This window comes from Paramisgurnus dabryanus, chromosome 21 (genome assembly GCF_030506205.2).
Source record: "Paramisgurnus dabryanus chromosome 21, PD_genome_1.1, whole genome shotgun sequence".
In the NCBI taxonomy this organism is placed as follows: Eukaryota; Metazoa; Chordata; class Actinopteri; order Cypriniformes; family Cobitidae; genus Paramisgurnus; species Paramisgurnus dabryanus.
Window position 1 is genome coordinate 4135880 of NC_133357.1, and position 23372 is coordinate 4159251.

At 41.6% G+C, this 23372-nt stretch overlaps 1 protein-coding gene across 1 annotated transcript in view; it reads left to right on the plus strand.

Moving 5' to 3' along the window:
- The window catches only part of LOC135775132 (uncharacterized), a 57558-nt gene that overhangs the window by 10453 nt on the left and 23733 nt on the right, over positions 1-23372 (plus strand). Inside the window, exons 9-11 of the mRNA XM_065285151.1 lie at positions 11691-11802; positions 13515-13605; positions 17489-17575. Coding sequence (XP_065141223.1) covers positions 11691-11802; positions 13515-13605; positions 17489-17575 — 290 coding nt within the window. The remainder of the gene's footprint in view (positions 1-11690; positions 11803-13514; positions 13606-17488; positions 17576-23372) is intronic.

Genomic DNA, 23372 nt, shown 5'->3' on the forward strand with positions numbered 1-23372 from the left:
CTGTGAGAGCATAACCCTCTTGGATTGCGGAGACGACTGTCGTTTCTACGGGAACGGCGTCCGCGCCTTTGCAGTGCTGAACGCCGCCATGGTGCGGCTGTCAAGCGCTCGCAGGACGCTCTTCGCATCACTACGCTGAGTAGGACGGAGGATGCGTCCTTCACCTACCGGCCTTCTCATCCTCAGCCGGTTGAGGCTCCGGTGGAGACTGCAGAGTCGTGTTCTGCGATTTCTGCCGAATCCACTGGACCTCCTTCTGGTCCCGTCACTTCTACAGCATCAGAGGGGTGCCCATTTTTTCTCTCCGAGGCGGAGTCTTCCCGGAGATGGCGGCCGTGCCCGCTCGAGCGGCGGAAACGGTAGAGTTGGAGGGGTTAATCCCTCTCCGCCCGAACCGTCCCGCCCACATGATTGGTACTTCGGAGCTGCCCGGGCCTCTACGGTCCTCACCTCCTGTGCCTGCCTTTCCCGACGGCACGAAGAGCTGACGTGATTTGCGGCCGTCTCGGCCGTTCAGCTTTCACCCCTCATCTCCCTCACTAACGGAGCCGCTAAGGGGGATCCCTTTAGTGGAGCGGGGGGTTGCGATGCAGCTGCGTTCCTGGAGGGACCTCCCAACCCTTCCCTCCCGTGTTTGTATAGACAGTCGTCCGGTTACGGGCGCTGCCCATCAGGCATGCGGAGACGCGGCTTCAGCCGTGCACGCATTAACGTACTGCAGGTTCACCAAGCGAAGGCTTTAGAGATATACGAGGGAAGCCGCGACCTTCAGTCGTGCGATGTCCACCACAGTGTTCAAGATCGCCACCCTTGGCTATGTCTGACTTATATGACGGAACAACTTCATGAATGCTCCTGTCTCACAGACCGGCCTCTTCGGCGAGCCCGGGGAGTCGTACAGCTCCGCTGCGCAGACTGAGGCGATCTCCTAGGTCGTGCCCCGGCGGATGAGAGCTGCCCTGGTCCACCAACGCCGGCTCCTCAGTCTGCCTCTCGCCGTCCGCGTCCTGCGGCGGCCACCTCCGTTCCCCTCCTCGGACCCCATCTCGGCAGCGCAGGGGAACCGGTCGTCAGCAGCTCGCCCCGCCCGCTTAGCCGCTTCCCGTGAAAATCGGGAGTTTAAGTGGCCAGAGATGGGCGACCCGGAGTGGCAGAGGATCACTCTTCAGGAGACAGTGATTCGCTCCTTCCCCCGGTAGAGGGTCGGGTGGAAAATCCTTGGTTTGCATATGTTCCACCGGCTGTCCAGCCGGTACCCACTTAACCACACATAAGAGTGCATTCCTCTTTCCTCTCCAGGTCTCCGGAGGATCGAGAGAGCCGTGAGCGTACACCTGCTCACCCTACCTCTCCTCTATCGCCAGCGGGTGTCCTGAGGAGTCCGAGCTCTCCACTGAGCAGACCGGACCACCAGCACCCTCATCGGAGTCTGCACTCCCCGCAGAGGAGACCGGACGACCGTCACCCTCAGCGGGCTCAGGTCAGTGTCTCACACACACATACTGTAGATGTTTATGCTGTCACAGCAGACGCACCGGCAGTATCACCTGTCTCGCTTCGCTGCCCCACCGCGGGTACTTCGGTAGTGTCGTTAATTCTCCTCGTACGGTCCCGGGATGCTTCGCTTCAGTTCCCAGCCCGTCTCGTTGGGTTTTACGCACTATCCGCCTCGGTTACGTAATACAATTACCGGCACTCCCCCAAATTCTCGGGCATTCGTTTCACTATAGTGAAGCGTCCGATGCACATGTACTGCGTGCAAAAGTCGATGTCCTGCTGGCGAAGGACGTTTCGAGCCGGTCCCTCTTACCGAGAATGATGATAGGGTTTTTCCAGCCTTTATCTCATAGTACCCAAAAATACGCGGTGGGTTACGACCGATTTATTTACGCACCGGCTCTACAAATCTGATCCTTTAGGATGATACGCCGAGGCTCGTATTTCAATATTCAGATCGGTTTGCAGCATAGACCTGTAGACGTGTACTTCATGTGTCCATCTCCCCTCGCCTTAGACCGTTTTTCGCTCTGCGTTCATGGAGTGGACATACTAATACTAAGTACACCATTCGAGCTGTCTCTCTCTCCCCGTGTCTCCATGTGCTAGTCACGGCATTTAAATCTCCGAGAGAGAGAGCGTTGTTCGCATTCTGCTTATATTTACGTCAACTATAATGGCTCGTTCTTGGCAAACGTGCGCGAACACAGAGATTTAATGCTTCAGCATCTCGCTCGTTTAAGTCATCAGGTCAGCTGGGAAAAGAGCAACTTTGCCCCGTGCAGAGGATCCTTTTCTCAGTATGGAAATAGACTCGATCGATTTATTGGCGTGTTTTACAAGAGCGCGCAACCAGTCAGTTCTGACTTGCCTCGGTTTAATTCGAGGGAAGTACGCGGTCCCTCTGAAACAATTTCAGAAGCTCCTGGACATATGGCAGCAGCTGCGGCGTGACATCTGCTCGAGCTGCTTCATATGAGACCGCTTCAGCATTGGTTCTACGATCGAGTCTCGAGGAGAGCGTGGCGCAATGGCATACACCGTGTACCATTACACCTGCGTGTCATTTCTATTTTACCCCGTGGTCAGACCCAGCATTTCTGATAGCAAGATATGCCTCTGAGTCGGGTCTCCTGGCATTCTGTAGCATGCGATGCCCCCAGCACGGGATGAGCAGCCACGTATGACGGGCTTGCAGTCTCAGGGGTGTGCATAGCACCCCAACTGCCGCGAGCGGTGCGCTGTATATCTGGGACTTGTACGCTCCGCTATGGAGATGCGAGGGAAGGATGTATTAGCCGACACTGACAACATTGCGACTGTTGCGTTATTTACCGTTAAGGCGGTTTTTGCGCTCTCGTCACCTGTCGCATCTCGCTCGTCATCTCCTCCTTTGGAGTCAGAAGCATCTGAGGTCCCTTCGTGCCATTCACTTTCCGGGGACGCTCAAATACAGCGGCGGACGCGCTTTCCCGAGCTGCGCGCCCCGGAGAATGGCGACTCCACCCCCAGACGGTCCAGCTAATTTGGAATAAGTTCGGTCGTGCGCAGATAGATCTATTTGCGTCACCGGACGATACCCACTGTCGCCTGTTTTATTAACTAACCGAGGACAGCCTCGGCGTGGATGTGCTGACACACTGCTGGCCGCGGGGGATGCGCAAATACGCATTCACTCCAGTGAGCTTAATCGCACAGACACTGTGCAAAGTCAGGCAGGACGAGGAGAGCCTTTTATTAGTCGCCCCGTACTGGACGACCAGGAATTGGTTTTCAGAGTTAATGCTCCTCGCGACAGCCCCTCCCTGGCGAATTCCCCTGAGGAAGGACTTTCTTTCTCAAGGAAGGGGCACATTTTGGCACCCGCGCCCCGACCTGTGCGATTTCCATGTATGGTCGTTGAGCGCGCGCAAGGTTTAGGTGATTTATCGCAAGCGGTATCTAACACCATCGACGCGGTACGAGCACCGTCCACAAGACGGGCTTACGCGCTTAAATGAAACCCTTTTTCGTCACCTGGTGCTCTTCGCAACGCGAGGACCCCAGAGAATGCTTAACATTGTGCTTTTATATATCTTCAACACAGGTTAGATGGTAGGCTGTCACCCTCCACCATTAAAGTTGATATCGCCGCTATTTCTGCTCATCACTCGCTTATTAACGGCAGATCAGTTGGCAGCATGATTTGGTTATTAGATTTTAAGAGGCGCTCGCAGGCTAAACCCCTCGCGCCCTCCCTCTATTCCTCCTGAGACCTGTCCATGGTGCTGAAGCCCTACTACAGGTTCCGCGTTCGAGCCTTTGCAGTCTGCGAGTCTGAAGTTTTTGTCAATGAAAACTCTGACCCTGCTAGCATTGGTCTCCGTAAGAGAGTAAGGAATTTACATGCATTCTCTGTTGACGATTCGTGCCTTCAGTTTGGTCCTGCTGTCTCACTGAGACCCAGACCAGGCTACGTGCCCAAAGTTCCCACCACTCCCTTCAGAGATAAGGTGGTGAGCTTGCAAGCGCTGCTCCCCGGAGGAGGGCAGACCCAACCATGGCTTTATTATGCCCCGTACGAGCGTTACGCATCTACGTGGATCGCACACAAAGCCTCAGGACCTCAGACCAGCTCTTGTTTGTTATGGTGGCCAGCAGAGAGGGAAAGCTGTCACTAAGCAGAGGATGTCTCATTGGATAGTTGATACTATCGCCCTTGCTTATAATCTGCAGGGCATTCCTTGTCCATTTAAATTGAGAGCTCACTCTACTAGAAGTGTAGCCTCATTTTGGGCATTCGCTCGTGGTTCCTCGCTAACAGACATCTGCAGAGCTGCTGGTTGGGCGACACCTAATACGTTCATTAGATTTTACAGTGTTCGTGTCGAGCCTGTCTCCTCTCGTGTTCTTTCCTCGTTAGGGGAAGCACAGAGAACAGGCTCGCAGGTCGGCTTGCAGCCTCCGACTGCTGCTCCAAACTGAGCTCAGTATGGAAGGCCTTCGAGGCAAAAACGCGTAATAAATTGTTTTGCCTTCCTCCGCTGCCTTGGCAGCCTGATGTTGCGGAGCATCCGCTGCCAGCCTCTCACTAGCTGCATCCTCGCGAACCTGTGTTTGGCTCGGGCATCCACATTGCGTCCCACCGGGTTCCTTTGTGAGTATTTTTCCGTGGGGTTAATCCTACTAGCCCACGTTTCCCTCAGCAGAGCACTGCTTTGCTTACACAGCCACGGCTGTCATTTATACCTCAACTACGGTTGACTTTCGCCCACCAATAGCCCTTGACGGGGCGGTGGCTTCCGCAGCGTCCCTATACCGCTCAGATAGGGCGCTTCCCAGTCGCTGGCACTACTGTGGGGTTAAAGGAACATCTAGTGCCCGGCCTTCTGCCTTAAAACCTAATTCTCCTTATCCTTAAGTGGAACCGGAGGGCTTTACGCAGACACTGGAAGAGGTCAGCCCTCAGTGGCGTTTTGGTAGGGATTCCCAATTCGTCGGTCACGACGTGACGTCGTAGTGACCGACTGAAAGGGAACGTCTCGGTTACGTATGTAACCCTCGTTCCCTGAAGGAAGGGAACGGAGACGTCACGTCCCGTCGCCACAGGGCTGCTCCCTGCTGTTTATCGGCCGGTCACACTTTCCGGCTTTCTCAGCGAAATGAAGCTAATTTCCATATTTGCACCTGTGGCTTATATACGCACCTGGCGGGGCGGCGCCAGCATTATGCAAATATCTCAATGCCAAGTTCATTGGCGTTTTAGTAGAGTACGAAGCAGATTGGTCTCTCTAAGCGAGTTCCCAATTCGTCGGTCACGACGTGACGTCTCCGTTCCCTTCCTTCAGGGAACGAGGGTTACATACGTAACCGAGACGTTTGTTGCGTCATGTAAACCATGTTCATCATGTGTTTTGTCAATATAAGTGTTTGCTGCATATGCGTCAAAACCATTTATGATAAAAGAGATGCTCACGTTCACAAAATACACACAAGACACTCACTTAACAGTAAACTCTGATTACGCATGAGATTATGTGAGTATCTGGCAAACACGGGCGTCTCTTTTATCATAAACCCTTTAGATGCATCTGCAGTATGCACTAATTTTGACAAGACACGTGATGCACATAGGTTCACTTCACTCGACATGCCGAACACATATTTTGAAATTACGAACCATACACATGATGGCATACATACATCTTCACATCGTGCACCCTCGAAAAAAGAAGTCACCGGCCGCCACTGGTAAATAGTCCTATTATTTTAATATTTATTTTGAGACGTCCATGAATCGAGTGTGGTTTGGCGTTTGTCCGTTTTTTTTTAATATTTTGTGACATCTGATACTCTAGTGGTCATTGTTTGTCTATAAGGTTATTGAGTTTCTTGGCTGTTGACGATCTGTGAGTTTTACAGAAGTCAGCTTGCACTAAACTAAACCATAATTTTGAAGCAAAATGTGATAGTGATGCAAAATATGATATGCGGTACAATAACGCTTGTATAACAACTCTACATTCTTCATGTAGTTCATGAAGCTTAGTGGTAGAGCATTGCTTAAGCTGTGCAAAATGGGTTAGATCCCAGGAAACACAAATACTAAAACAGGGTCACCACGGGTCATTGAAATCCTTGAAAGTTTGTGAATCTGGGGGGAAAATTAAAGGCATAGATACATGTCATTAAATCTATTTTATGCAAGAAGTTTTCTGAAAAAAAAAAAATCCATATTATTCCCTGTGTAGTGTAGGATAATATCATGAAAAATCTAGACTTTTTAAGCACACGTGCTAAACTGTTCACTTTAAATGCTTATATCTTCTGGATGTGAATGTTGATTCATACCAAAATGCTTTTTTGCATAATTGTGTTTGACATGAAAACGTCTTGGGGTTACATATGCAACTGTTGTTCCCTGAGAAGGGAACGAGACGCTGCGTCTCCCTTGCCATACTTCCTGTGTCCCTGGAACGCCATCTTTGACAATATTTCAGATAGCGATATACTTCCTGGCTTCCATGTCACCCTGTCTTTGTCGTTAAGCCTCACCATTGGTTGAATTTGATAAACACATTCAGACACACTTACCCTTGGAGGCGTCCCCAAAGTGTCACCGCAGTGATGCAGCGTGAGTTCCCTCGAAAGGCAACTGTGACAATGTATCTTAAAAGGTAACACAATGTAACCTTGCTCTCACTTGAACGTGTCCCCACATTTAGTCCTTAATTTTGAGGGTATTGAAAGTCCTTGAAAGGTCCTTGAATTTGAAGATAACTAAGGTGTGGGAACTCTGCTAAAATAATAATACAATTTTTGTGTTGCTTTGGATAAAAGCATCTGTCAGATGCGTAAACGTAAATGAAATATGACAAATGCATCACTCACTAGACTCCCTAATATCTGCATCAAACTAAAACTTTGACTATACATAACTTTTTGTTTTAAAGTATTAAAGTCATTCAGTTATCGCAATCCATTGCAAGATGCGTATTGCGATATGCACATTTGCAATATTTTCGGTAATTTCCGTATGCCTTGCACCCCTACTAATGATCTTGTTTTGTTACTTTGAGAAATGGCAGATGTTTATAAATGTTGTGTTTGTTATGGAACCGGTAGATTCGGTCACGGTGGGCAGGTTATTGATCACTGAGAAAGGATTAGAGCATTGACTGAAGATTGGTGGCTTGACTTTGAATAACAATAGAGTTGGCAAAACACTATTGCTCATTTAGTTCAGCCCTAAGAAAGCTTTATTATTAGACAGCTACCCTATACGATATCATAAGTTTGCGTTTATTAATGATGCCACCTGAGGTCAGTCTCACTATTACTGTTAGTCATATTCAGTGTTAGGGATTAAACTTTAATATTAAACGTACTGCAAATCGTCTCATATGTATTGTGTGGCATATTGAGGAGAAATGTGCTATTACTTTTCTAAACTATTAAATCTCTTGAATTATACGTAAACCTGATGAATGACTTTAACACAGACCGCAGCTATGAAAGCTACAGCTAGGTGGCAGTGTTGCATCATTTTGTACCTTCCCAGAAAGACAACAAAGTAAAATTGGTCAAACATGGTTTTAATTTTTTATTTGCCTCTAAATGCTTTCTTGCTCACTGATCTCTGATTAGGTGAACTGCAATTTCATCTCGTCTGAAATCTTTAGAAATGTAATAACGGTTTCTCTTTGTGTCCTCCGTATTAAAATACATTTAAAGATGAAATAGTTTGAAGTGGGTCCTTGTGATCTCAGTTATTAATATTTTGAAGCATCCTTGGCAATTCCATAAAATATGGATGTCACGTTTTTATTTTATTTTCATGTTTTATTCTAATAAACCAGCAACATGTCCCATTGAATGAGCCAGGAGCACTTAAACTTATTTAAAAGTTACCTGCAGAAATAACAAAGATCAGGTGGTGCATAAAAAAACAAACAAAAAAAAACAGTTACATAAATATGCGACCCAGTCTGTTAAAAACCAGCTAAAGTTTTCTACATAAAATAATTGTATGAATGTAAATAAAATATTATCTTGATATGAATAAGGCAATGCCAAATCAACGTTAAAAACTGGATCACATTTAACATTTCTCGAGCTCTGATATGTTGCCTTGGATGCAGATCAAAGTTTGTCTGCACAATAAAAGAGTGAGTAGGTTTCAAAAGATGAAATTACAGCGAATCCTTGTAAATCTTAACAACAACAGCGCACCTGCGACAGCCAGATGAATGCAGGTGGATCAATTTGCAAAGCGGTATAAAAAATGCATGCCACCCTTACGATCATCTTTTCCCTCTCCAAGTGTCTTTTCCTGGTCTCTGACACGCTATAGTTGTGTGCAATCAAAGCCCAGAGCAACCCCCAGGCAATTTTATCTCTCAGACAGTCTAACTCGAAGAGGGCAAAAAGGCCACGGAGCACAGAAAAATCGTAATGCATCTTCGGATGAATATTGCATGTTGATCAGTAATAGCGCTGTAAAAAGATGTGCAAAGTGATTGAGCTTGTAGGGGTTCTGGGATGATGGCATCAAGAAGAGGCGACTCAATCGACATGGCATTCGGAAGGAAATGCCCACTTCAGACAAGCTGATTAACTTCACCAAGTTTGTCCCCTGCTTCTACAGACCACTGTTTGGTGTTCATGTCTTTGCCCACATTAGTCAGAAATGTATTGACGTATGCATCAGCAGCATTTAGGAATTTGATCCTTTATGCGCACATTTAGTGAGTTTATTACTACTGTAGCTTTTACGCACAGATGGCCATGAGGTGAAAATACAGATGGAGGAATTACAAGAATTTGAATTTCACTCATCTCAGAATATTATAGCTTTGCACTCGCAGATAGCTTGACTTTATCGACATCTCACGGTTATTTAATTTGTGCTAAAATAATTCTGCTAAAATTCTCTTTTCATACCAAATATGCATTTCATAGAAAAATTCTTTTTGGGAAGAATTTGCATTCATATCGAGGTCCCTGGCTGAGTCACACACTTGGTGTATTTTTGTGGAACCATTGCATTTATCGCTCATACAAAAACACATCTCATTTAAAATCCATGATTGGAGCTGCAATTATGGCTTGAAGTGTTTTTCCCAATAGTCTGACTGTTCGTCTGATGGTAAAGCACGAAACCCCTGCAGCTCTGAGCAGCTCTGCGCAGTCACAGGAAGTAAGACGAACGGTATATAATTTACACAAACACAAGTACCGCATAAAACCTACAGAGAGGGAATTATATATCTTACAGCTTTTGAACAGGATTTAAACTTCTTGAGCTAAAGAACCTCCCCTTCAACGTGACTTAATAAAATAGCTTGATTTTTCACCATTATATGATTAAAATATCTCTTATTATGGCTTATTTCATAACCCGAGTGTTAGTAGGCTCCCTTTTTCAGCGGTATGATTGCAAAGGGGCGAAATGTTTCCAGGAAAATTTCTGGAACTTTTCCACGGGAACTTAATCTGGGGAATTTTGGAAATAATTTAACTTAACAGAAATGTATGGGAATTTATGGGAAATATTTTTACTTTTGCAGAAATGTATATTACACTATCTAATACAAACATAAATAAACATTTAGTTTGGTCATATGCAGATATGCATGCAAGGTAATACAAATTTTGAAAAATCCTGATCCTTCAAGTTCATCAAGGCTGGATTTATTTGATCAGAAACCTTTCAGAAATCATATTAATATGAACACATTGAACAAGAAATTTCTAAACAAATTTTTGTAATTGATGTGAACACAGGCAAAGATGGACATTATTTTTTGTTTGCAGGATTCAAGAAATGATCTGTACATTTAATGGAAGAATGCAAGTACACGCAGGCGGTGTGGCCTCAATGGGCCTTCAGGAAGCAGTGTGCTGATTTTGCATAAAATCTTGTTGTTTTAATCTAAATTATACAGCAGGATTTTTTTTTTTACCTACATTTAAGTTCACTGTTATAGGCAACCCTGCAATTTTTTTAAAAAAATTCCCAGTTTATTCCCATGGAAAGTTTCCAGCCTTGAAAATTCCCAGGATTTTGCAACTCTATTCAGCGGTCAAGAGTTTGTTTCGCTAATCGCTATGCATCCTAACTTAACTTGATTAACTGAGATTGAGAGATTTCATCATGCATAAAATAGATCAAATGGTGCTTTTCCATTGCATATTTCCCCACGGTTTAGGTCGGGTCAGCTCACCTCACTTTGGCCTGGTTAGCTTTTCCATCGAGTTTAGTAACACTTCGGAGTGGGAGGGATTATAGGCGTGTCGTTATATTTACTGCCTATTGCTGTGACATCATACACGTGAGAGCGTTGTTGGGTTGCTAAACATCTCCATACATTCATTTATTTCTGAGTTCGCCACAAAATTAATATATATGTGGACGTGCACGTCGCGGATGTGGCGCAACAAACTGCAAGTCTGGAAAAACTGGTATGGTGTTCCTGATTCTCAACATGTGGATGTTTTTCATCGCTAAAGGGAGTTTGGGAACTTACAGCAAAGCACAGATGACAACAGATTTACTCTAGCATGAGGGTAAAGCTAATCTTTTACATTATAGCGATGACGCTGGTAGTGACGATTCTCTCAGACAAATCAGTGATCTTGTGTTTTAGCGTCACATATTTGTATCCGCTCGGGTTGTTTGGAACCCCAACCAAGGTGGTACTAAAAAAGAATCGGGTGCTACGTACTGCACCCAATGGAAAAGCCCCCAAAAGAAGGCTGACCCGACCCAAACCGTAGGGGAACTATTCAATGGAAAAGCACCATAAGTGTGCACTCACACTATCCAAATCAGACCCTGCAGAGGTGGGCTTGAGCGTGGTTTACTTGGGGTCAGGTGCGTTTCGAAAGGAGAGAGGTCAATTGTGCGACCACCCACCTTCATCTGCCTTCATAAAATCTTTCTGATGCATGCAGCAGGGTTACGTGAATGTCTGAGCTGCACACGATACGATAGGCATGTGAGAGGGCTGTGTGTCATCGTGCACCAAACGACTCTGAATAAAAACACAGACTTATCATTACGATGGGCTCCAGTGTTAAGAGAGCACTTTAATTCTTGCTTTGTTCAAAACAATTGCATCCTTATGACGAAAACTCAGATCAATAGAAGTACAGTGTGGGTGTGTACTTCTGGGGGAGTAGGAAGGGGGAACAATCGCGCTGGGGAGTGGTTTTTGGATAGTGTGAGTGTGCCCTAAAGCAGCTGATTTTCCAGTTGAGATGAAATAGTATTACCCATGAGACATCCTCCTTTCCATACAGGATCCAAAGAGGATTTGTTCCATGAGTTGATAAAAGCACTCGCCATTCTAATTGCACCCTCGAACTCGATGCCACTCAATCAAAGCACAAATATTTTGCTGTAATGAACACGTTATCCCATTCGCCATATTCACAACATGTCCGTTTGCAACTTCAGCACTGTGAGGTTTATCGGGAAAAATTCTCATCAATTTGGGTTTTGTAGGATGTAAATCAGCATGCATTCAGTCTCTCCGCGTTCGTGCGGAGAGATGTAATTAAACGCACGGCCTTTCAAAATGTGTTTGGAGTTTTTCCATCACAGGTGTGGAGGGTGTCTGTCAAGAGAGGTTTGTTTCAAGTGCTTTTCAATAAGACTGAAAGCGCGTGCGGGTGTGTGTAACTGACTTTTTCGTATGTTGTCCCCGCAGATATTTTTCTCAAAAGTTTCCCCGTGCCTCCAAAAGAGCTCAAGGACAGATTGTTGATTATAAGCGAAGAGGATGGCGGCCTCTCCGACGAGCACATCGCCTCTCTCAGGAGGTAAGAGTCACGTGGATACCCAACATGCCTGCCAAACTTGACACCTGCTATAGTTCATCTTTTCATAAGTGGAGAATTATCTCAAGTGGAGGTGTATGTTTTTAAGTTTTTGTGTCTGGGTTGGTTTCTGTTATGCCCATGAATGATTAAAATCATCCTACCAAGGAACTATACTCCGAAATATTACATTTTCGTTGTAGCCCTGCTGAAAAAAAACAGCATCAAGCTAGCATGGACCAGCATGGGAATTATGCTGGTCTATGCTGGTTTGATGCTGGTATAGCTGGGTCACCAGCATACCAGCACCAAAACACAACATATGCTGGTCTTGCTGGTTAGACCAGCATGGGATGCTGGTGCTAGTGCTGGTTTGGTACTGGTTTAGCTGGTGCTCATTAGCAAACCAGCATCAAACAACATATGCTGGTCTTGCTGGTTAGACCAGCACCATTAGCAAACCAGTACCAAACAACAAATGCTGGTCTTGCTGGTATGCTGGTTTTTCCAGCATGGAGCTTTGGAGACTTTTTGCGCTTTTCCATTGCATAGTACGGCTCGGTACAGCTTGGTACGGCTCACTTTTGGAGGTGGGGGGTTTCGACCGTGTACAATGCCTAGTACCTGGTACTCTTTTTAGTACTACTAATAGAGATATTAATGAGATCTCATATGAGTTTTTTCTTTGTGGTATGCCTACCTAATGCATTTTTCAGACACTTTTTTCTAAAGCGACTTTCAGTGCATTTAAAGTATACATTTTATCAGTATGTGTATCCCCTTGGACTCAAATTCTTTACGCTACACAAACACTTAATTCATAAAGTCTGTTTTTGTGTTACCTGGCCCTTAACAAAACAAATGAAAATACAGCAGACCAGAAAGCCGCAGATGTGAGAAAGCCCAGCGTCTCAGTGAAGTAATGAAGCCCACAGAGAGCGGATAAAGTCGCAGACAGTTCAGATTAAAGAAGGCACTACAGTCTTCTTTAATGCTAATGTACAAGAACATATGCCAGACTCTCTTAACAGAACAGTCTCCTTATGAAACTTTCATCAGATGTAGTTGAGTAAAGGGAAACTATTGAGTTGCCCTCAGGGATGTTTGGTCTGAAGAAATGCTTTCTTGTCTTCGGGAAACATCTTTAGATGACTGCGGCAGGCTGACCCGCATGCATGGGACATAATCTAATGTACCTGCTGCGGGATTTATTCAGACGAATATCCAAGTGTGGCCACATGGGCTACTGAATACAATCTTAATCGAGTCATTCCCAGCAGAAGCTGCAATATTAATGGTAGGTGGCTGTAGTTTCTCTAGTGAAACATCCATGGGCTCATGAAATAGTCAGTGTGGTATGGATTCGAAACACACTAAAACAACATGAACAAAGGTCCATTTTGGGTTCAGACCTGTGCACTTTATATAACCTGACTGCAACTTGGCTTTTAATCAAGTCCTGCTCCTCAGACCATTGGAAATCAGAGTAGCGTGCCACTTTTTCAGACAGATAGATGAAGGGATAAAAAAAGAGGAGGCAATCTCAGAGGAGACAAACAATCGAGCTGTTTAAAAAAAGCATGAGGTTGTGCGACATCTCTTTAAAATCATGCATGCTTAAAACGCTCAGCATTTAGAGCTTGAACCCTTGTAAAGATAAATTAGGGCAGGCAATTCTGTGCCCGGCAATGACTTTTATTTTCTGTCCTGCACAGGTACGTGCCTACAGCGGATGACATTGAGATGTATAAATCATATAAAGGAGATGTGACTGAACTGCACATGGTGGATCAGTACATGCTGGAGGTAAAGCTCTAGACACACACTGTTATCACACTCGACTTTATTCAGTTAATAATGCTGATAACAGGCATGTGTGATGTCACATGACAGACATAATGTTAATGATCTGAATAACATGTTTCCTTTTTCAAAATGCAAATGGTAAGGGAATTGCCTTTTATTTTATGGGAATAGACGTTGCATGTGTGATTCATTAAATCATGCAGTTTTTCCATGCTAACCTCAGGGATGTGTTTTTTTTACAATTGAAAATCTTGTCATTGCATAGTGCATAATAATTTAAATATTTTGCTTATGTGTTTTTGATGATACAGAGGCAACCTGTTGCATGTACTGTATGTAAAGCGTGAATCTCACAAAAGCTGTCAAGAACGATGGGTCTCATTCACTAAGCATGCGTACCAGGCACGTGCAGAGGGGGGGGGCGGCGGGTGCCCAAGCACCTGCCCCTTTACCCCTGAATGACCAAAGTGCCCTTTTTGTCAAGGCATTTTTTTTTTAATTAAATGCCCTTTTGTGAAGGCCTGCCCAATCTAACTATTAGTAAAATTAATAAAAATAATTTAGCCTTAAATAAAATTAGTCACATGATGACGTATTGACCTTTCATTGGACAATCTCTTTAGGGACGATCACTAGTTCACAGCGCTAGCGGCGCGCCCACACATGCACGACACGGTGCGCAGAACAGGGAGGATCCCCCTCCAGCCGGCATTGAACCTAAGCGGTATGCTTAATGTTATTATTATTATTATTATTTTACAAGAACGACGTGAGGAGAGCATGCACAGCTTTTGTTTATTGCTGTCTATGTGTATTAACATCTCTAGAACGTTAGATGCAAACAGGGCTCTCAAGTCTCATGCATTCGGCGTGAGACACACGCATTTCAGCCAGTTCTCACGCTGAAAATAAAACATTCTTCCCATATAAAAACAATGAATGAGGCAAAGGCAGGGACGTTCTCTCAACTTCACGCAACAATGCAAGAACCGAAACGCACATGACATCAAAGTACCGCGAGAAATATTCGGGAAATCATACGGAGGAGTTTGATTTCAAAACGCTCTCGCGCTGTTCTAATGTCATCCACCTGTCACGCGGAGTTTGTTGGAAGAGCAAGATCCGATAAATACGGTAAAAAAACACTTAATTTGTGTATCATATTGAATTTACGATTCCTGGACTCGCCTTTGATAATAGACAATGTGAGCTGATGTTGGGTAATATAGCCATACTCGTGCTAAATTATTAACTCATTCAAAACCTCTCCAGCTTTGCAACCAGTTAGTTTACCTGAAAATAAAGAAAGTACTAGAGGCTCCATGAAATGAATGAAAGGAAAGATGAATGTCATTATTTTATTTCCCTGTCATCAAGGCATCAAAGTGTGCACAAACACAACACAAACACGATTCAAAAGCTAAAATATGTAGGCTACTCTCTTTGTATACAAATTTCGAACAGGATTAGAATAGAATTATATTTTAAATATGACAACAAAAACACAAGCCTGTAAACGTAATAATATCTTAACTGCATATACTGTTGAAACACACAAACACAAAATGTAATGCACTGTAAGTCGCTTTGGATAAAAGCGGTTGCCAAATGCATAAACATATAGATATAAAACTCTGTATATATACTGTAGATTTTTCTGTCTCACTCTATTTGCAAGGAAAACAAAGAAAAACATTAGACTTAAAATCGTCTTTCTATTCTGTATTACTTTATTATTTGTTTCAGTTGTGTGCTTGCGTGTCAGCGAGCAAAGTGCCCTTTTTATTCTTTGAGCACCTGCCCCTCCAATGGTCTCTGCACGGCCCTGATGCGTACGCACAAATTTGTTCGTAAAATGTGCGTACGGACGTTTTAACTTACAAATCATGATTCAACCAGAACTTTTGTACTAAATTTTTTTTTAAATGTATGCAAAAACGTACACACACGTGTGCAATAATCATGAACAAGGAAAATATATAAAAATATATAACACAAATATATATCAAAGGGTTATTTTTCCTTGTTCATGATTATTGCGCATGTGTGGTCTAAGTTGTTCTTACGTTTTTGCATACATTTAAAATAAATTTTTATGAAACTTTTTGTTGATTCATGATTTAAACGTCCATACGTACTACGAACAAATTTGTGCGTACGCATGCTTTTTGAATGAGACCCATTGTCCAGATTTTAGTTTTACCCCATAAAAATCAAGGCAAAAATTAAGAAATTTTGTTTTTGTAAAGAAACTATTTAGGGTCTGTAAAGTTTTTATTTACTTAAAATGAACTTTTATGTTTACCCCCAAATTTTCATCACAAAAATTTTAAAAATTATATATTTTTAAAGCTGAAGTGTAAATTACTTTTACTAACATCACCAGATTCTAAACAGTGTAAACATCCACATTTTCAAAAATAGTTTTAAATATATTACAAATATACAAAAAATGGCCAAAAAATATATTTGCTGAAATATATACTGAAATATGTTAACAAAAATGTATTTGTCACCAATCTATTTTTTGGCCATTTTTTAAAATAAATTTTAAAAATGTATCTATTTTAAAGCATTTATATTCATGTCGCCCTGGAAGAAAAACTTTGTATGTTTCAAAATATAAACATAATAGGTTTGAAAAGGTTCAAGTTAAATATATTTTCAACTGCAAATATATACTTTATAAACTTTTAATGTAATACAATTTTATAAACTTTTATATTTTGGCGGGGAAAAATATAGTGTAAATTTTCAAATTCAAAAAAATATTTAATTACGCTTTACTTTCATATTTAGCATTTGAAACATATTTTTGGCCAAAGAAAAGTTTTTTTTTTTGCCTTATGGGTCTTAAAGGCGGCGTGCACAATGTTTGAAAGCCAATGTTTATATTTGAATCACCTAAACAAACACGTGTAGTCAGCCCGGCTCCCTCTTCCAAAGCGTTTTTCAAACATTGTGCACTCCACCTTTAATGGTCTTAAAATATCTTTTAGCATGCTTTTATTATAGTACAAGTCTAGTAAACAGTTTTTGATGTACTGATTACTATTTGTAAAACCATAGTTTTACTACAATAACCATGTTTAAAGAGGACACATCATGAAAATCTGACTTTTTCCATGTTTAAGTGCAAGAATTGGGTCCCCACTGCTTCTGTCAACCTAGAAAATGTCAAAAACAGCCCAGGAACTTAGTTTTGGTAAACCATTCTCTGCAAGCATGTAAAAATAGGTCTTTGAAATTTGGCACCCCTTGTGATGTCAGAAGGGGATCTTATTATAATAATACCGCCCCTTAATCTGCACTATCCAACCACGGCACTACCATTTAGGGCAGAGATCAGCTCATTTGCATTTTAAAGGACACACGCAAAAATTGCACATTTTTGCTCTCACCTACAAAGTGGTAATTTTAACATGTTATAATAAATTATCTATATGGTATTTTGAGCTAAAACTTAAGCCATGGTAAGATTTTCTTTAAAACATTTAAGGACAGTTTCCCAGTCAGGGTTTATAATAATCCAGGACTAGGGCTAATATTAGGACATTCAAGTAGTTTTTTCAAAAATCAGTACTGGTGTGCGACAAAACAATGGCACTGATATATGTTAAGATATGTCAGTGCAAGGTGTTTTTAAATTAAGGCAGTTCAAAGGTGCATATTAGACACCACCCCATAATCTTTATTATACTGAATTTTTCCTTTTTTATGCAAATGTACATTTCAAAATTCTTTATTCTTGAATTTGAAGTAAAAGATGACATGATCCTCTTGATAATTTTTTTTGTGAGACTCACACGTATGCATCAATGTGTTGCCTCACATTTCTGTGACGTTGTGCAGATCGTCTTACGATGCAACACTTCTTCCTCAGATGTGTCACATCCCAAACCTCAGCGCACAGCTGGATCTGCTGCTCATGTTGAGAGAACTTCCCATCTGTATGGAGGACCTCACGCCGGTCAGAGTCACATTACAAACACCTCATATGCACCTGTCACTCACACTAACGTCAGGCTGACGGTTTCATTCACTTTTAATCTGTCAACTCATTCTCACCGATAGCACATATTTAGAATATGCCACCCAACAGAAAAAGCATTTACTTCAGAAGATACAAGAAAGCTCTTGGATGAATTTATTATTTATTTAGCGTTAATGATAAGCAGCATATTAATTTGCATGGTTGCATATGAGACAGTGTGTGTGTGTGTGTGTGTGTTTGTGTGTGTGCATGTGAGATGGCATTTGTTTTGTAGTGAGCACCGCAGCGCAATAATGATTATGATTGACAGATGAGGAAAATTAAAAGTTTGGCTGTGGGAAAACATAATCTTATGTGAAGTTGAGTCTCTTGGTATTGGAGGTGTGTGTAGGGGCTATCAACATTGATGCTTTAACAAAAATAAGACTGAAAAACACATCTGGGTGATCCTCACGAAATCCAGATTTAGAAGGTTTCCAGCATCAGAATTTTTAACTCTTTCACCGCCAGCGTTTTTTTTTTAAAGTTGCCAGCCAGCCCCGTTTTTCATGATTTTCACCAAAGTTTAATGCCTTCCAGAAAATGTTCTTCTTTAAATATATAAACATACATATGAAAGAACAGACCCTCTGCTTTCAAAAAAAAAAAAAAAACGTTTCATCCTACCTTCAGTGGATCTTTTGTAATCAGCTTTTGAATATGGGTAGGTTTCAGAGCGATCTTTAAAACAGACACGGACATGCAGCCGCTTGCCATAGGGCAATACTTCTGGGTTAAAAAGTTGCATCTGGTGGATAATAGCGGTATTGCGGAAAGACGGAAAATCTCGCCATTGGCAGGGAAGCGTTTTCTCTTGATTGACGAGATATCTCGTCAATGGCGGCGAAAGAGTTAAAAAGCCCTTGAAGCCAATTTTTTTTTGCACATTATTTTCACGAAAAAAAAATTCTTAGTATTTTTGTCTTGTTTTCAGTAAAATATCAAAAAATTCTTTAAAAAATGGGGTAAGCAATTTTTTATGGATTTTTTCTTAAATTTTGTGATTTTTTTGCTTACCCCATTGCCAGATTTTTTTGCTTGTTTTATGCACAAAATCACTTAAATTTGATATTTTTGGTCTAAAAACTAGACTTATTTTCTTGGGTCATTTTGCTCATCAAGAAAAAAACATCTTAATTTAAGATATTTTTGATATTTTTTCAAAAAAAAATTTCTTGATTTTTTTTTTAGTGTATAAGATTAAGGTCTGAACTTACTATAACCATTATTTTTAGAGGATTTAAAAATATGTCCTATAGAATTCTTTAAATTTTTATCATTACCGCAACATGATGTTACATTAAATATATGCATTTACAAACTCATGTTTCGGTAATGAGAACTAAAAAGTTGTCTAGGTATGACAAACAAAATTGAAACTTTCATCTAGAGAAAAATTAAAAACTGCTTACCTGGTAGCCATCTTGAGTGTCACAGTCAATTATGTCCCTTCCAACAAATTTTTTTTTTGAAAATGTTAGTTCATTGAGGGCTTAAAAAATTATTGAAAATTGTTGCAGAGGATGAGAAAATTGGTCTTGGACACATTTATATTCCTTATTATTGTCTCTACATTTACCAATGATCACCAAATACCATACGTTTCTTTACTCTAAGGGCTCTATCTTGCACCCAGCGCAATTGACTTTGTCCGTGACGCATGTATTATTCGTATTTTGCCCCGGCGCACAGCGGGTTTTTCCCGTCACAGAAGCACGTCGGCAAACTAGGGAATGAACTTGCGCTCCCTGGGTGGTTCAGCGCAAAAAAAGAGGCGTGTTCCGGCGCAAACCATCCCTGATGCTATTTTGCAGTTTCAAAAAACAATTGCGCCACTGACCAGAAAAAAAAAGTTTAAAGTCAGTGGCGCGTTGCGCGTTGTTCATTATGCTATTTTAAGGGCGCATGCTTGACCCTAATGTATAGGGTGCACAACGCGCACACACTTTGCTTATCTAATCTACACAGATGCAACAGTTATTTTTGCAAATCATAAATTGTTACACTTAAAAATATTAATACACGAGATAAGGGGATTCATTGTGGTGAGCATTGTGGTGATAGTTTTTATTTATTCTCATGCAAATAACGATTAAAATATTTTCATAACTTTGTTGTGTGGCTGTATTACGTTTATTTTATGTAAATAATAATTAAAATGTTTTCATAAGAAACCTTAATGTATATGAACTTGATTTGTAAGTGTACTTTGGGGTTGGACCTTGCTTGCGTTTCTTGGGTCCGATTTCAAAGCCCCCAAACCCTTTCAGCGGTGAGGGTGGACGCAGCGATGTCCTCTGCTGGCGTCAAGTCCTGAGGCAGATCCACCTCCCGTTACACGGCGTGCCCGATTTATGCTGGCAAGCGTGGGATTCCCCCGTACAAGGACGTCGGTCTCCTCGACTGTGAACCGCTCCTGGCGTACACCTGGTAAATCCGTCATAATAATAGCAACCCGCCATGGAACTTGCGCCCTTGCGTTTAAAGGGAATGTTGGATAGCGTTCTGATTGGTTTATTTGACGTTACGCCCAAACCACACCTATGAATAATGAACCTACTTCAGACCAACCCCTTATTGATTTGCGCCCGGCGCAAGAGTTATTTCTCACGCCGGGAAAATAGCAACAGCGCCCAAGATCCGCCCACAAACTCACTTGCGTGTTGCGCTTCGCACTTGCGTTTCAGATCGTTAAAATAGGGCCCTAAATGTTTATAGTATTACATGCACTGAAGCTTTCTATTCTTTAGATTTTTTAATTATAAATATTTCCATGTCAAACAACCCAAATCCAGTCACGGACACATTGCGATAATGAAAATGTTCCCCTTAAATGTGGAAAAAACAACAAAATTGGTTTGTATGATGTTATTTGAAATCATGTGCAAAATAGTACATGAAGAGATGTTTGTAACTGTATGCCTCTTACTTTTTTTTATCAAAAAGTTTTTTTATTCATGACACCTCATAAGTCTAATTTCAGAATCACCCATCTACTAATGGGAAAGATCATCTCGGCAGACAGTAGGTGCATGAAAGAAAAAAGCGAAATGGACCTGAGAAAAGAATATCATGCATTAATACACAAGAGCTCCAAGTCTGAGCACTTAGACAGGGCTGAGGGGTTTTCTAATGGTAAATTTTCCTCAAACTCTGGAAGTCATTTATTAGTAAGAGCAAGGTAGTGCCTGGCTTGAGACGTAGCTCGAAAAGGCTTTTTCTACCTGAAAGGCTCAAATCCCTCTTGTACTTTAAAGTTCACCGCAAAACTTTGTTTTCATTGGACTCCCTCTATAACCGCCTGACCCCGCACCATTAAATACATTTCTCTAAGATGTTGAGCTCTCTATGCGCTCTGAAATCCCTCTAATGAATGAAAGCACGGTCTTAAGGGCTATCTTGAGAAGCTGCCGTGGGTGAACTTGATGAAATCTGGCGGTCTGGGGCTGGAGGTTACAGGCAGTAAATCCGGAGGTCGGGGTCAGGGAGGTATAGTCATTTTTTGGAGGTTATACGGTGCGGGAAATACACTTGACTCTGCATATGGGTGTCAGGAAGGGCTTTACAGCTTTCGCCTCAGGGGACTGACAGCTATTCAGCTAATTTTGTTGTAGTGTCCACCTTTATTTCCTTAGGGGTGTCACAAACTGATGTCAAAATAAAGATGCTAGAAGCAGTAGTCATTTTTAGTTTTTCACACTTTTGTGTGTGTATACTGAGAATTTGAAAGGTCTAAAATGTTTAAAGTTCAGAGCGCTATTTGCATATTGCAAAAATCACAGTCATTACAGGTCATACATGCACAAAAAGACCAAATATGCAAATTAGTGTTTTGATTTAGTTGCTTTAAAAGAGCATCTAGATGAAGATGTATTTAATTGTCACTCAGTATGAAAGGCACTTCGTTGCTAAGTGCACCCTCAAAAAGTACCCATGGTTGTGTTTCTACGTATCCCATTAAATCCATGGGATTTCAGACATGGTTGACTTTATAAATCCCAAACATTAAGATGGATTTACCCATCGTGTGACAGACTGGGTGCAAGGGTGGAAAATTGGTCTGGCTTAGATTGGGAACGCTGGAGAATCTCTAGGTGTGTTGTGCTTTGTCTTCAAGCCATCTAATGAATGCTAACACTTTGTGGCAGGGTGAGCTCTTACTAAAAAGAGCATACAGTGTTTGAAGGGTACTAAACGGAAGGGTGTTAAACTATAAAATGTAACTAACATTTGTTTGAAGTTTTCCAAAGGTGATTGTCTGGTTTCTACAAGGTAACCCTTACAAAAAACCACATGAATGTCACGTGATTTTGGGATTGACACGAAAATGTTCCATGTAAAAGCCACACACATCTTCCAAAACATTTTGACTGCCCCCTGGTGGGTGGCTGCAGTATCATATACCAAGTCCTCCATTCGAGGGTCAATGACGTGAAGTTAATTATTTTGTGTCCGTATGGTTCAATTAATGTAAAAGGGGTTAAAATTTCAAAATAAATTTGCAGATTACTTGCATACATTTTCTTTTTTTAGTCTAAAATGATTAATAGTTAAATTTAAAGTCTAAAATTTCTGGTTTTATTAATTTTGAAAAACTATTTGGGGGATAATTGCAAAAATATCAATGTGGTGTAACTAGTATTTTGTTTTATATAAAAAATATAAATATATTGAAAAAAAATGTGGAATAAAATATAATCATCTAGTTTAGTGTAATATGATTTTTTACATACATTTTTACATCATTTGTCAAAGATTATTAAGAAAACAGAGCTGTTTTCAGCATATGTCAGGACAAATATTACAAAAACAGATTCAAATTTACATTTAGAAATAACTAATAAAATTATATTTTAAAATTATTTTTTTGCAATGATTATGCTTACTTTATCAAGGTAGATAAAATATGTAATTTTTTTTCTTTTTTTTTTGGCGCAATTGGCGGTTACACCATTTGACATGTTTAGGTCAGTTCAGTCTTACCTTTCATAAAAATGGTGCAAATGTAATTTTTTATTGCAAAAAAATTAATAAAATAAATACACTATGTCATGGGTCTTCAACTGGGGGTCCGCGGCCCCCAGGGGGTCCGTGACGGAACTGCAGGGGGTCCGCCAAATGATGTTCATCAACAAGCTATTTTTTCCTTAAAACGTAAAATATATGTACAAAACGTTACATGTCCCCTTTAAGTTGTGCACGTGCGTGGCCGCATAGGTTTGAAGGCACGCGTTCAGTTTAGCCTGCGGACCAAAATAAAATATCTAAAGATTATAAATGTCCACTCAGGAAGCAGCAGTAGCGACAGAAAAGTAATCATAAAACAGGTAAATCTTATGTGTGTCTTTCTTTCAGAATGTCATTTTAAAATCAGTGCAACATGTTGTCTCATCTATATTACTGAACTTGGACGGGTGTTTCACGCGGTTCAGATTTAAAGCGCTAATTCAAGAGGCAAATGACACCACACCGCGTCTGCATTTTAAACTGTGACAAAACTATCGCTCGCATTTAAAAATTAATGAAACGCGTGCCGTGATGGTGCTTTGTGCAAGATTCATAGTCAGGTTGAAATCCGCCTCTCAAAAAGTTTCCCCAAAGAGATGCGCTCGGACTCGTTGCATGTTGTTCTCCTGAGTCTGATATGAAGCTATACAGAAAATAAACCTGCGTTACTTAAACTCGTGACAATGATGATACACGAGAAAGGCAACAGACCTCAAAATTATAAAGT